General features: G+C 32.5%; 1 protein-coding gene and 1 pseudogene across 2 annotated transcripts; one reads left to right on the forward strand and one right to left on the reverse strand.

Annotated features, from left to right (window-relative positions):
* The first annotated feature begins 3,783 nt into the window (after nucleotides 1-3,783).
* LOC143587296 (protein DETOXIFICATION 45, chloroplastic-like) lies at nucleotides 3,784-8,480 on the forward strand. The gene is made up of 14 exons (XM_077068621.1): nucleotides 3,784-4,515; nucleotides 5,193-5,356; nucleotides 5,437-5,562; nucleotides 5,644-5,798; nucleotides 6,109-6,244; nucleotides 6,324-6,420; nucleotides 6,502-6,602; nucleotides 6,686-6,849; nucleotides 6,924-6,995; nucleotides 7,078-7,194; nucleotides 7,272-7,367; nucleotides 7,438-7,559; nucleotides 7,678-7,798; nucleotides 8,312-8,480. Exons 1-13 carry the CDS (start codon nucleotides 4,154-4,156, stop codon nucleotides 7,751-7,753), a joined length of 1,788 nt encoding a protein of 595 aa, XP_076924736.1. The 5' UTR covers nucleotides 3,784-4,153; the 3' UTR covers nucleotides 7,754-7,798; nucleotides 8,312-8,480.
* Nucleotides 8,481-11,374: 2,894 nt separating this feature from the next.
* On the reverse strand, nucleotides 11,375-13,925 carry LOC143587298 (isocitrate dehydrogenase [NAD] regulatory subunit 1, mitochondrial pseudogene; annotated as a pseudogene). Its single transcript, XR_013144860.1, has 3 exons — nucleotides 13,671-13,925; nucleotides 12,481-12,559; nucleotides 11,375-11,860 (listed from the first exon to the last, which is right to left on the reverse strand). The product of XR_013144860.1 is annotated as an isocitrate dehydrogenase [NAD] regulatory subunit 1, mitochondrial pseudogene (transcript).
* Between the last annotated feature and the right edge of the window lie 1,863 nt (nucleotides 13,926-15,788).

Raw genomic sequence — 15,788 nt, forward strand, 5'->3', positions numbered from 1 at the left:
TCACATATTAATTTCTTATTGTTATTATTTATAGTAGATTCAATTGATTATGAGATTCCACACCCGAAACATGAGTTTCATTTTATATTCACCGTTTTAAATTTAGTTATGTATGTTCAATTTTATTTTATTTTTTTTGAATTTGTGTTCACAAAATATTAATGTCACTAAATTTTTCAATAATATATAATAAACACGCATTATATTTTTACCTATTTTAACTAAAAAGTTTTTTAAACGTAATATAAATATTTTAATTATAACATCCAAACAATTTGATAGTCTAAGTCTTCATAATGTTTTCAAAAAATATTAAAAATATTTGATAATTTATTTCTTATACGTTAATATTTTGTTTTCATTGATTTTGCATCATATTTTTTCACCTTTAATTATTTTTAAAGTCAACATAAAAGTTTTTAATCTTTCCAAAGTTATTTGAAAATTCATTTATTGTAAAACGTTTTCAAGTTTTCCAAGTTTAACAAAATATTAATGTTAGTGATTTAAAAGTTTGTTGCAAGATTGGTCAAAAATAAAAAAAAATCATAATATTTTAAAGTTGACCAATTCCAATTTTTTTTATATTTTGTAACTATTTTGAAAATATTTCAAAACAGATTGTTTTAGAAGAGTATCAAATTTGTTAGGTATAAAATGACGGCCAAAAAAGGTTTTTATTGATATATCTTTTTGGTTTAATGGTTTAAGTTAGAAAGATATTTTATGTTGTCACTTTACTTTGTTTGTTGTTGTATGTTATTTTGTTTTAATAAAAACAAAATTTTAATAAAAACAACTTTATTAATGTTCAAATGTTACTTATTATTAAATATGTTATTGTGGTATATTTAATTTGGATGCTATTGTTTGATTATATTTTCAGGTGGTGAAACAAAATGAGTTTCTTTTGATAGAATGTTTGAATAAGTTGACGGTGGTTTAATATGAAAGTACATGTTTATGTCTTTTGTTGATGTTTTTTGGTTGTTCGATGTACATTAATTTATTGTAACTTTTAACTTTTAAGATCTAGACAATGTAAATGGTTAACGTTTTAGTCCGAAAGTTTGAAGAAGTATTGTGTTGCTTGAATTTGTTGTTTAAATTTATTATGTTTATTATGTTCAAATTAACTTCCTGTAATTTGGAAGTTTTAATATTTAGACAACGTAAATCTATTACTTTTTGGTTGGTATTGTTGATGTGTTAAGTGACAATGTAAATCTATCAAGTTTTAATAGTTAAAGAAATATTATGTTTATTTAAATGGAAAATTGGATTTTAATAATCCCAACTTTACGCAGTTGGCCGATAATAATCCCAACTTTGAAAATAGCCGTCACTGGTCCCAACTTTCATGCTATTTGTTTTCATTGGACAACCGTTAAAAAAAATTTAACGACGTTAAGTTTTTTCCAAGTTTTAAATTGATGTTTTAGGGCTTTTGATCAGAATGAGAATACGAATCGATTGATATAAAACTTAACTCGAAACAACGCTTCATACAACTTGATTTTTGTTAATTAATAGTTTAAACACCGGAACTGAAGCATCCTTTAGTCGTTTGGACCACTGTTTGGAGGTAAGTTTTATATCAATCGACTCGTATACTCATTCCGATCAAAAGACCTAAAATATCAGTTTAAAATTTGAAAATAACTTGTTTTTTTTAACGGAGGTCTAATGAAAACAAATAGTGTGAAAGTTGAGACCAGTGACAACTATATTCAAAGTTGGGATTATTATAGGCCAACTGCGTAAAGTTGGGATTATTAAAATCCAATTTTCCTATTTAAATTGATGTTTAAGTTGATTATGTTTAGTGACAAGTTATTCCACCCGCGTGTCACGCGGGTATATACCCTAGTTATTATTATATATTAACAATATAAAAATAAGGGAAAAATTTTTAAATGACTTATTTGAAGAGAGAGAAAATTTGAGTGACCTATTAATAATTAATATTCTTAAAATGGACCAAAAAATTTGGACTGGAGCGACTGGATTTAAAATGATTTGAATCTCGTCTGATCCGTTCAAATTTAAAGTGAATTCCGTCTTTCCCGTCCAATTTTTTACAATTTTTTTTTGTCAATTTCTCTAACATTTTTCTCTCTCCTTCAACCTCTCTCTTCTTTTTTTCTTCTTCTTCATCATCATCATCTTTTCTTCTTCATCACCGATAATAAAAAGAAAATCAATTAACGGAAAACGGTCAACTTCCAAGATTTCTCGTCGTTGATCGATAATTATTACTATGATTTCTGTAACAATGATGAAGACGATGAAATTGACGATGAAGCCACTCTGTGTTTATCAAAATCTTTTTCCTCGGACAAATCGAAAACTAGAAATCGTCGGAGATGATGAAAAAAAGATGATGATGAAGAAGAAAAAACAAAAGAGAGATGTTGAAGGAGAGAAAAAATGGCAAAATATATTATTTAAAAATTTGGACCGGAAAGACGAGGTTTTATTTTAAATTTGGATGAGAAAGACGGATTCATTTTAAATTTGAACAGGAAGGACAGATTCATTTTAAATTTTAAATTTGGACGGAACAGACGAGATTCAAATCTCGTCGCTCCGATCCAAATTACCCATTTTAAGAATATTGATCATTTAATTTTCTATTCAAATTTCAAAGAATCAATTAGGGAATTTTTCCTAAAAATAAACACATACCTAATTGAACAAGTTGTAGGGTACAAAAGAATGATGCTGGGGTGGAGGCGTCAGTCGGTTACGTTCGATATTTCCGGTAACAATTAATATTAATAAGAATCATAAATAAATAATAAATTCATAATAATAAGATGAAATGAAAGCACAGTAGTAGCGGTGGCGGAGATAATGATATATACACTTATCATATCATATCAATCCTAATCCTTTGCTTGCATGCCGCCTCTCTCACAGTAACCCTTCATTTCTTCACAAGGTTATGTTATATTATATTATATAATTTCTTCTTCTTCAGTTACCATTTCCAATTCCTTCATATTATGCATCAGTGAGATAGAGATACAATTATATATTCAATATTCATATGAATTTGATTATTGCATAAAAAGTCTCTGTTTTATTTGTATGTGGAAAAGAAAACTTAACTGGGAATAATATATATATATATATATATATGTATGTAGATAAGGTGTTCGACGATATGCCAGCCACTTTGTGTTTATTATGTATATGAGTATTTTACTTCTCTCTCACTCTCTCTCTCAACATATATACCATCCATCAGTTAATGATAAATGCTACTAGGGTTTTCACAATTACAGTCTGGGTTCTTTATTTCTTTAAAGATTGCATTTTGTGGTCCATGTCACCATATTAATATTTTTATCATTGGATGAGAAACTGAAATAATAAAGAAATGAAGTGGGTCCAGTTTACTTTTAAGTGAATACAAGGTGTATCATCAATTTGAAGGATGCCAAATACTGAAAGTTGATTTCACCTTAAACATGGCTAAAATACTCCAAACATTTAATCATCTTATGTTAATGTTTACTTGTGTATACGAAACCAACCGTTTGCACATGTCGGCCTGCAGATTCTTAGTCGAAGGATATTCATTTCTGTTACGAGTATTGGTAGCCGTTTCAGTCCTGATTTTGTTCATAAGTAACACATTTTGTGACTCTTGTTTAATGATGAACTTTGTTACATATTGTGAAGTAGGTTTTCATATGTCATCTTGCTAATGTTAAATAATAGTTTCTAAGAAACTTAAAGCAGATATGTGGATGATGCACATCCATCAATGTCTGAATCTTTGTTTATTTATCTTGTATGTATGCTGGGATGTAGATGACACCGTCCATGCCGTTTTAAAGTGTAAATTCTGAGTCAGTTGGATTGAATTTTGTCTTTCTTGATTGTTTCTTGTAAGCCCGGTGTTACTTGTATACGTACTCCTCTTTTGGTAAACTTCTGTGTTAAGTTGACGCCTACCCATAATATGTACAAGTTTATAAAGTTGGTTTCTCTGCTCCACCCTAATCTTATAAACTATCGACTATTTGACTTCTTTTATAACATAAAAGACAGAATGATTACTCGATATGGATTCTGAATCTGACAAATATATGTTTTAATATACACAGATACCTAATCTGATAACCTATTTTAAGAGCAAGCAATGGCTTATGGACAACTCAATGGTGTTCTATTTAAAGGATTAGCGACCGGAAGCGGTAAACGGGCCAGATCAAAACTGAAAAACGGGCCTCACCCTGAAACACGGTCGATTCGAGCCCATAATTTAGTTTTAGCAAACAACCATAAGAGGTTGAGATTTGCAGCAGATGTTGTAGCAAATCATAGCCCGGTTTCATCAGATCATTCAAAGATGTCATATTCTTCAGTTATCCATAAGCGGAAACATGCTGCTTCCACAAATAAAGGTCGGTTTCACTCGGATTGTCGTGTGCAGTCTTCTGATGCAGAAAATATTATTGTCAAGGAAGAAAATGATGTGTCAAACATGAGAGAAATATATCCGTAAGTTCTCAGAATTATGTTTATCCTGATATATCTGCACATCATACTGTTGCATATAGGCTTGTACACAAACTGAATGAACACAAACGGCACATATTCATGTTCATTCGTCTGTTGAGAAAATGAACGTGCTTGTGTTCGTTTGTTAATAGTATAAATGAATGCACATAACTGAGCATAGATGAATAAATATAATAGAGATAATACCAATTAAAAGTAGCCATGAATCTAAAAAATAAATAAAACTAGACTAAATTGTAATGGGTCTAAAAATTTAAACTAATATATTGACGACCGTAAACGAATTTGAACGGTCATAAAGTAACAGGTATAAATGAACATGAACGGATTAACATAAATGAACGAACACGAGACATATATTCATCGTCTGTTTAACTAAAATGAACAAAAAATTATCTTTATGTTCATTCGTTTATTAAATAAACGTATGTAAACGAGCTTCCTGCAGTATGGTTCACAAACGGTTCTCTGAATATTTGGTTCGTTTACAGTTCTAGTTGCACACAGCAAATATATTTTAATTTCAGAGATATTTTGTCGCACACGTTTCCTGTTAGTATCTCATTAAAATATTCTCTTAATCGTGACTTTTAAATAAAATCAGCTAATTTATTAATATGTATTAGTTATAAGCTATTTTGCAATTTTATTCACAGGGACTTGATGGGTGTTGGTTCAAATGAAGAACCGAAAACGACCGAAAAATCTCATTCTAAAAATATCAAAAAGGAACTCATTGCATTGTCGCTACCAGCACTCGCGGGACAAGCAATTGAACCTATGGCTCAGTTAATGGAGACCGCTTATATTGGTCGATTAGGTAAAATTATTTCATTTTAGTTATAGTTACATTTGGGCATAATAAACCCTTTTATATAATATTATTTACGTGATTCACAGGCCCGGTGCAATTGGCGTCTGCTGGTGTCTCGATATCAATCTTCAACATTGTTTCTAAACTATTTAATATTCCTCTTCTCAGTGTTGCTACTTCTTTTGTGGCTGAGGATATTGCTAAGAACTCAAGTAATAAAAAATATCTTTTACTGATTTGAAAGTGAAATTCACCTCATTGTTCTAACTTTACTTTGTGCTAAAATGTCACAGGGGAAAATACTGAGCAAGCAAATGGCAAAATAGAAAGACAACAGTTGGCTTCTGTTTCAACAGCTTTGCTTTTGGCGGTTGGAATCGGTTTATTTGAGGGCTTGGCTTTGTATTTTGGGTCGGGAGTGTTTCTCAATTTGATGGGTATAACATCGGTAAGTTAAATCAAGTTTAATTTTGACTTTTGAGGTCAAACTGAAAGGTGTCTATTTAGTTGGGTCAAAACGGGTTTGCCAAAATGGAATCGGGTTAAAATGAGTTATTTAGAAGAAAAGTATTTACCCAGTTTGGCCATGCGGACCATTTTAAGATAACCCAATTTGACCCGTTGACTAATTTAAGGGGACCAAATGAACTCATATACAATCTTGTTTTGCTCAAATTAACCCATTATTTGTGCAGTGGCTCATGATTACCACCTAGAATATAGACTTTTGAGGTCAAACTGATGTTGATTTACCACAGGCTTCTTCTATGCATGGTCCAGCTCAGCAATTTCTCTCTCTTAGAGCTCTAGGTGCACCTGCGGTTGTCGTATCATTGGCTCTTCAAGGCGTATTTCGTGGTTTTAAGGATACAAAAACACCTTTTATATGTCTAGGCAAGTACTCAATTGATTATAGTCATTAAATATTGTTTTAGTAAGTTTCTTGTTATTAAATAATTTATATTTTGTGCAGGCATTGGTAATTGTTTAGCTGTGTTTTTGTTTCCTCTGCTTATGTATTACTTCAAATTAGGCGTAAGCGGAGCTGCTATCTCTACTGTCATCTCACAGTATGTGCTCACTTATAGTATTTTCAATGCTTATTTTGTATATTTGTACAATAATATTATACCGTTGTAATGTTGTTTCAGATATATTGTCACCTTTTTAATGATATGGCATCTTAATAAAAGAGCTATAATACTGCCTCCAAGGCTCGGTGCGTTACAATTTGGTGGCTATATGAAGTCTGGTGAGTAACACACGGCAATATTATTTTTAGCAAATTTTAAAAACATATTGATAGTGTTATTTAATCATGTTTTACTCAATTAGGTGGTTTTCTTCTTGGAAGAACACTTGCAGTACTTACAACCACCACCTTAGGGACATCAATGGCGGCTCGCCAAGGTCCTATAGCTATGGCTGCCCACCAAATATGTCTTCAAGTTTGGCTGGCGGTTTCTCTTATAACGGATGCACTGGCTGCATCTGGTCAGGTATGAAACTATGGTTACATCCTTGTTTTTGGTCAAATCCATTATGTGTTGACTTTAGTTTTGTTTTGTTTAAGGCGGTGATTGCTAGTTCAGTTTCAGAAGGGGATTATAAGTCTGTGAAGGATATCACATACTTTGTTTTGAAGGTAACATATATTAAAAGTTTAAAAGGTTAATGTTTTGATGTTTCACCAAAGTTAATGTTGATTATATTTACATGTTTGCCAGATTGGTTTTGTGACGGGCGTTACTTTGGCTGCAATATTGGGTATATCGTTTGGCTCTATATCTACATTGTTTACTAAGGATATTGAAGTATTGAAGATTGCTAGGACCGGGGTTTTGGTAAAATGTCTAAAATACCCTTCTTGTTTGATTTTAAGTTTATGTTTCATTTCATTTACTCCTTTTTTGTTGACAAGTTTGTGAGTGCAAGTCAACCATTAAATGCTTTGGCTTTTATTGTTGATGGTTTGCATTATGGAGTTTCGGATTTCCCTTACGCGGCTTATTCCATGGTGCGTCTTTTATAATATTAATTCAAATCTTTTAAAGACTTTTTATTGATGTTTATGAAATGAAATGTAGATGCTTGTGGGGGTTATATCATCTACATTTCTTTTATATGCTCCTTCGGCTTTTGGTCTTTATGGTGTTTGGTCTGGTTTGACTATCTTTATGGGGTTGCGAATGGTGGCAGGGTTTATCAGGTAATTATTGTTAATTCCTGTTTCATCTTATTCCTTGTGTTCTATGAAATTGTAAGGTTTGACTTTACTGTTTTTCATCAATATTCAAATGTTGACTGCTTCATGTTTATTTTTTTAGATTGTCGACCAAGAACGGTCCCTGGTGGTTTTTGCATCAGGATTTGAATAAAGCTAAGCTTTCGCCCATTAGATAGTCTGATTACGCAACACGCTGTTGAGTGCTGATACACATGCTGACTGTAAGTTTGTTATTTTGGGTAGGGTTTACTTTGAAATGCTGATCCGTCATCATCATCATCATCATCATCATCGTACTCAGTATATCCCACCAATAGCAATGCTATGGTAGGGTCTGAGGAGGGTAAGATGTAGACAGCCTTACCTCTATCCCATAGGGATAGAGAGGCTGCTTCCGGTGAGACCCCCGGCTCGATAGTAGTTTTGAATCAAGCCTTGGACATAAGACACATAACACTCAATCATCGGGACACCGGCTGATTGGTGCATGTGCCCTTGTCTTTCGGCTATCAACGCCACCACATGATGCCTAATTAACCTTCCGCCACTTTTAACGTTATTTTCACGTGATTAGTTTTGCCCACCCAAGGGTTCACATATATATACATTATATGTGCCCACCCAAGGGTTCACACATATATACATTATACACATATATACATTATTCGTGAAATGCTGATCCGTGTATATGATTATGCTGAAGAAACATGTGTGTTTATAACTTTATATTATAGGTTCTTTCTGGTTGCATCTTACATGGCTGAGATTGGATTAAAGTTTTTGGACGGGTACAAATTTCTGCTTGCGTATGAACGGGGACACATTTAGCATCTGGTTATAATTAACTGTAGATATGTTTACTGGCTACTTTTGATGTCAATAAGGTTACTTTTGATGTTAATAAGGTTGTAGATAAACCTACTCTAGATGTTATTTTTGTTCGGTACTACCACAATATTGATCTCTTATCAGCAGCAGCAGCAGCAGCAGCAGCAGCAGGGGTTTAATTGAGAGTATTACAAAAGCCCAAACTTCACATATTGTTTTTGACTAGTTTGCCTGCTAAACAAACCTCAAATTATAATTATAGATAGTTTATATACATAAAAATAAGTATAAAATGTTTCAAACCAGAACGGGTTTTGACTAGATTGTGTTTGAGAAAAATTGAGCTGATCAAAAACTAAATATCAGGTTGGTTAGGTTTTTAACACGTTCTTTCACTTGTTATATTTGTGTTTGTCATATTTACCCAAATTGCCACGTTACATTATTCAGGTACTAGAACTAACTTGCTCTATAGGAGATCAAATTGACCATATGCGAACCAGTTTCCACTCACAACCCAACCAACCCAACTTTTTAATAAAATAATAATTTCTCTCTCTTCTATTTACACAACAAAACTTAATCCAAATTTTCACTCACATTGTCAACCAAACCAAAATCATTTTTTTAGAATAAAATTGTACCATCTAGTATTCAAATTTCAGTTTATATTTTTAAATTATGCAGTTTTGTCATATTTAGTTTCTTTCATTTTTCGTTTTTAGTTTATTTAAGATTAATTTTTAGTCCATGATAGTATATAAATATTACACCATATAAATAGAGAAAATAAAATTATGAATTTTGATATTCTTTTAATATTTTGAATCAAATAAGAGTAGAATTTTCTGAATGATCAGTTTGCTAAGAAAAATACATATCAACCAATAGAAATTTTGCATGTGAAATAATAATTAAAAAGAAGTATAGAAATGGGGTTGCATGCGGTAATTAGGGGTGTCCAGAATACTCGAACCCGATTAACATGACCCGACCTGAACCCGAATAAGCTAATTAGGGTCGGGTTACTAGGGTCAAAAAGTATTAATCGGGTTATTCGGGTTAACCCGAATTGTTAATAAATAGGGTAGGGTTTCGGGTTCATTTTTGGAAATAAAGTCGGGTTTCGGGTTAACCCGAATAACCCGATTAGTGGTGATACTTAACTTGAAATACGATGATGAAAAGGTGAAATAAGCACTAAAAAGTCAATAATGTAAGTTTTATAGAGATGTTAATTATTCTGCTTGTTCATAAACCGTTCGGTGAAAAGTTCATTTATGTTGTGTAAACGAACAAACATGAACACATGTTTCACTCGTTCATCTATGCTCGTGAATGTTCGTTTAGGATTGTTCATTTAAGTTTGTTTACGTTCGTTCATGTTCGCTTACATATTAATAGAAAATTATTAATTATTATTTGCATTAAGAAATCGCATCACCCTAATATGTTTCATATTTGTTTGTTTGTGTCATTCATTTATGTCCGTTTATGTATGTTTGTGTCCTTAATGTATGTACATATATGTTCCTTCATGTTCGTTTATCTTTGTTAAATTATGTTCATTTATGTTCGTGAGCTATTTGTTTAGATTTTTAATAAACAAACATAAATGACCATGAACATGCTTTTTTTTTAATCAGCGAACATTAACACACATATTTGTTTGATTAAATGTTCATATTCGTTTGAAGTTAAATGAACGAACATGGACATGCCTATATGTAATTATAACGTAACTACTTGTAAAAGAAATTGAAAATTATGTGGAACGAGAAATTTTGCAGCACACAAGTTACAAACACAAAAATCAATTTAAAATTATAAAGTAGCATGGTCAACCCGATTAATCCGACTAACCCGACCCGATTAACCGAAACTGACCAACCCGAACCTTAATAGGGTCGGGTTACGGGTTAAATATTTTTTAAAGAAAACCCGACTAACCCGACCTGATTAACCCGAAACCCGACCGGGTTGACCCGATGAACACCCCTAGTGGTAATCATCAAGTATCATGACCGAACACAGGTCGATAGACCAACTAAGTTGCCTATATAATAGGAATTTATATTTTCTTTTAATCACTTTCCATCCAACCGACCGACTGGAAATGAACTTATGGGAATAGCCTTACAACAATCACAACCTAAACACAACTTCATGTAGGGCTGTTACTTTTACCCGAAACCCAACCCGAAAAAACTCGTAGCCGAACTAACCCGAACCCGAGAAAAGACTAACCTACTTGGAACTGGAAGTAGCTTTTTTCAAGTGACAACGTACTAACCTACTCCGAAATACTTCAACAAACCACCTAAACCGGATCAGCACATGAAAGTATTATTTTGTATCATGGATACGTGTATAGAGTTTAACATCATGTTCTGGATCTGGTGCAACCATAAGAGGATTGTTGATGCTCGATTTGCTCTGCAAGCTAATTCAGAAATATTTTTCTGGTTAAATCATCAAAACTTGAATTATTAGAAAACTACATTAAAGGACTAAAAGTGTTTGTTTGATGTACCTCCATAGTTTGTACCAACAAGTCACACCAGCGAGATAGAGCCATATCCATTCCATTATATGTTTTGAGATACCCGAAAACATTCCTTTTTTCACAAGTTATGAATAAGTTGATTTGGGTTATGTTAACATGCGTATATAACGCTAAGTGGTAATTTATACATCTAACTTAGTTTGGTGTTGACTTTGTATTCATTTGGAAGTATGAGCCATAACTGGCCCTAATTAAACTGTCTTTTTTATTCGCTCTTAACTTTTTGTCTCTTATAGGCATTCATAAAAGGAAAACGAAAAAGTTAAAATCAAAAGTCCAATGACAACCATGTCTTGAAGAAGTCACTTCAAGACAAACTTTGTGAGTTAGACCTCAAACAAGTCACTTCAGCCTCTTGAAACACAAACTTTTAAACGCACTCAATGAGACACAAAAAGATAACTATGTTGAACTTCAATTTTGCTACATTAATAATTGCCTCGATGTAACATCCCATCGGTACAAATCCGCACAAATAAATACATGACGATAGAATATCATGATCAGTTCTTATTCAAAAGTAATCCCGCCTCAAAGGTCAAGTTATTCACAAAGAAATTCAAATCTCCAAAGCAAAAAACCCGTATAAAGCAGCAAAACAATGGAAACATCTATCAATCAAGCTTAGCAATGACAGCATCAACAACTTCCTGAGTAGTACTGTTCCCGCCAAGATCTTTTGTTCGGTATTTTCCCTCCAAGATCACACGTTTCACAGAGTTTTCAAGTCGGTCTGCAAATGAAGGGAACTGAAGATGTCTAAGCATCATGGCTGATGACAGAAGCAACGCAATTGGATTTGCAGTCTTTCTTTCAACAAATTTCTGTTTTCCAACGTTTCCCGCTGATGCACCTTGCTCGAATACGGCATGATCCGCCCCCACATTACCTGCAAATCATCCCAAGTTAAATAATTATTTTTAGATTAAATACTAAGGCATACTGTATAACTAGTCTTGAGTAGGGCTGTAAATGATCCAAATGTTGAACGCTCGGAGAACAGTTCGTGAACCGTTCAATGGGAAGTTCATTTATGTTCGTTTGTTTAATAAATGAATGACATGAACAAAAAATTTTGTTCTTTTAGCTAGACAAACAAACATAAACACATATCATGTCCGTTCATTTATGTTTGTGAAGATTCATTTATTTAAAATTGTTTATGTTCGTCCGTTTATGTTACTTTACGATTGTTTTTGTTCATTTACGCTCATTAACATTTGGTTTGACACATTACAACTTAGTCTGGTTTTAATAACTTCTTAGACCCAACACATTGTTCTTCACATTACTTTTAACTAGTTTTAGCTCAGTTATGTCCGTTTGTGTATCCATGCTCAGTTATGTCTGTTCGTTTACGTTCATGAACCGTTTGTTTATATTGTTACGAACAAACATAAACATGTTCATTTTCTTAACAAACGAACACAAACAAGAAAACCCGTTCGTTTAACTGATCGAGTTCGATTGTTTGTTCAACTAAAGTTACATGACAATATCAGTACAAACCTCCAGGCATGACACCAGTCCCCCCTGCAATACCAGCAGCAGTATTTGCCACCAAATTTCCATAAAGATTAGGAGTCACCTACAAACAAAAATCTCATTCAAATTTTTGTACATCAATAAACCTTTTATAAATAATTAATGAATTAATTAGAATTGCAAACACATTATCAAGGCAGTAATAAGCCACTTGTTTTGAATAAACTGTTAAAAAGTTGTGTGCATTGAACAGTTTCGCTCTTTTGATTCTACCCCTTTGCGATAAAAACACACAACCCAAACTGATTCGATTGTAAACAAATATAGCACAAGTGTTAGGAAAAACAAATTTATGACAGTAATAATCCAAATGCTTGAATAAAAAATTTTATAGGTTGCGTACATTAAAACAAATAATTTGGACAGCTTTCAGCCCGTTTAAACTTTTGATTTGGCCCGTTTACGATAATAAACACAATCCAAATCAATTCTATTATAAAAACTTACAGCACAAGAGTTAGGATAAAAACAATATTATGACAGTAATAATCCAAACGTTTGAATAAAATAGTTAGAAAGTTGTGACTTGTGTGCATAAAAAAACTACTTTGAACAGCTTTCAGCCCGTTTGACCCGTTTAAAACTTTTAACTTGACCTGTTTGCGATAAATAACACAACCCAAAATGATTCAACCTTGTAAAAATATAGCACGTATATTAAAAAACAATATTATGACAGCAATAATCTAAATGTTTGAATAAAAGTGTTAGAAGGTTGTAGGGATGGCAATGGGTCGGTTTTGGGACGGGTTTAGCCATTCTCAAACCCATACCTGATTAGTTAAACTCGTCTCAAACATGTCAGGTGTTTTTGGGTATCTGGCATATCCGCGGGTTTCGGGTATGCCAGTGGGTTTATTAAAAATACTTGTCATTTATTCCCAGCTCAAAACCAACCGGGTATCTATTGAGTTTAAGAAAATATTGGTGAAGCAAAAAAAAAAAATCATTGGAAGTAATTTAAAAATGGTGCTAGTGCTACCCAAATAATCAAGAACACAGAAACATCAATAGAAGGTTGTGTGCATTAAAAAAATCACTATGAACAGTTTAAGCTTGTTTGACCCATGTGTAACACACAACCCGAATCGAATTGATTATAACTAAATATAGCACAAGGGTTGGTTAAAACAACTTGATAAATAATTACTGACCATGACATCGAATTGTTCTGGCTTAGAAACAAGCTGCATGCAGCAGTTATCTACAATAATTTCATTGTATTTAATGCTGGGATACTTGCTTGCTATTTCTCTGCATGATTCTAGAAACAAACCGTCTGCCAGTTTCATGATATTAGCTTTGTGTACAGCTGTCACGGTTTTTCTGTTGTTGAGGTAAGCATACTCAAACGCATATTTTGCTATACGCTCTGAGCAAAACTTTGTGATTACCTGCCCATTAATATAAGAAACGTGAGATCATTATATGAATGAAAATATATTATCAATATACATAAGCATCAGGTACCAAAAGAGTTTATCAAAGATAAAGAAAAATGACTTAATTTTACCCTCATAAATGACACCCAAATTGCAATGTACCAATTACCAAAAATATAAAATTGTAACAACAAATGTAATTTATTTATATACAGTCAAATGCAAGATATAAATATGCCCATGAAGTGCGAACCTTGCGATAATAGTCATTTTGTTTAGATTTTCTTTCCAAGAGAGAAGAAACTGAATATGATTTATAAATTCTCATTTATGATTTAGCATGTGAAGTGTGTCTTCGTTACATTTATGCCTAAACAAGGTATCCTTTTTTCCTATACCTGAAGTTCACGTTGGACATGATTATGGCTAGTAATGTATTATTGCTTGTTCGATAAAAAAATGCATGCATGTAAAATGTGGAGCTTAACCTCCGAAAAGGTATTGCAAAAAGGTTACAGTTATAAAATACTTTGTTACATTGATATCTGAAGATAGACAAAGTCAAATTCCGCATTTGTAAAAGCATGTTCCTTTATATTAAACAAGCAATAATACATCAATATCCATCATCATGTTCAGCAGAAACTTCATGAGGTATAGAAAAAAAAAAGCATACCGGGTTCAGGCATATATGTAATAAAGATACGCTCCATATACAAAATAACATATAAAAACTTATCAAGTAATTAGATCCTGAATTAAGAAATCAAAACTTATTACCCTACAAAATGTAGGCATTTTCTCTGTTTTAATAGGCTTCAAAAATAGTAAAGCAAATTATGCAGTAAACTACAAAACATTTCTTAAAAGATTTCACAATAAATAATGCCAATGTAATATGTAATTTGAGATATATAAACCAACACGGCCCAAAGTGTCGTCCTTTCTTTGTTTTTAGTGTAATTATAAAATTTTGTAACAACGAATGTAATTAACCAAAACTCACAACTTTAGGTTTACTAACCACTAGCCAGCTAATGCCTTATAAGAAAAACCGTGAAGCTACAATGAAATAAACAAGAAGTTTTGTTACGCTCTTCTAAAGCAATTAATCACGAGCACATCAATCAATAAAACTAAACCCCAAAAATCTACACAAGTTCTTTAAAGCACCAATAAAGATGCCCAAACTTGTAAGAAAACTGCATTTTCTCTTTAGAACAGTTCACTCAGTGTCTATCATATCCTTCACCATAATTTCTTTCACTTCCTAAATTAAGTTCCCCTGGAATCTACGCTTAGCATAGTTATCAAAGATGCTAGGCACACTCAAGGCGGAAAAAAAGTGAAGGCCAAAGAAAAAAAAAGTGCACCTAAATAAAAAAAGATTAAAATATATTATGTATTAGAAAAATAATCCTATTCTTCATATAAAATTAACAAACGCTATTAATATAACAACCAATATCATCTAAACAGCACCAAAAGTTCTAAAAGAGTCAAGATTCAAATGTAATTCCAAAACTTGAATAACAAAACGTTTAAAGCGTCAAAAGTTCAAAACATGAAAACCAAAACTTTAAAAAGTAATAAACAGTAAAGGCTCAAATGATCACTGTTCTTAACCTTGATCTGTCATCAATACCAATAGAGGTTTCGTAAACTTCAAGAAGCGAGGGCCTAAGAACTAGAAGCTCGTATATTAAGCCTCGCCTGAAAAATGGGCCTATGTGCAGGAAGCAAGGGCTTTTAATAACTATGATGCATAGAACTTGATAAATCGTTATTCATCATAAACACAATTGTCATTTTGACATCATCAATGATTGATCCTAACATTTGATACACAAACTTTTAGTTTTGTATTTCACCCATAGCAAGTTAGCAGCA

This window comes from Bidens hawaiensis, unplaced genomic scaffold (genome assembly GCF_021521415.1).
Source record: "Bidens hawaiensis isolate Kalapana, Puna unplaced genomic scaffold, B.hawaiensis_p1.1 tig00035440_1, whole genome shotgun sequence".
NCBI classification, from domain to species: Eukaryota; Viridiplantae; Streptophyta; class Magnoliopsida; order Asterales; family Asteraceae; genus Bidens; species Bidens hawaiensis.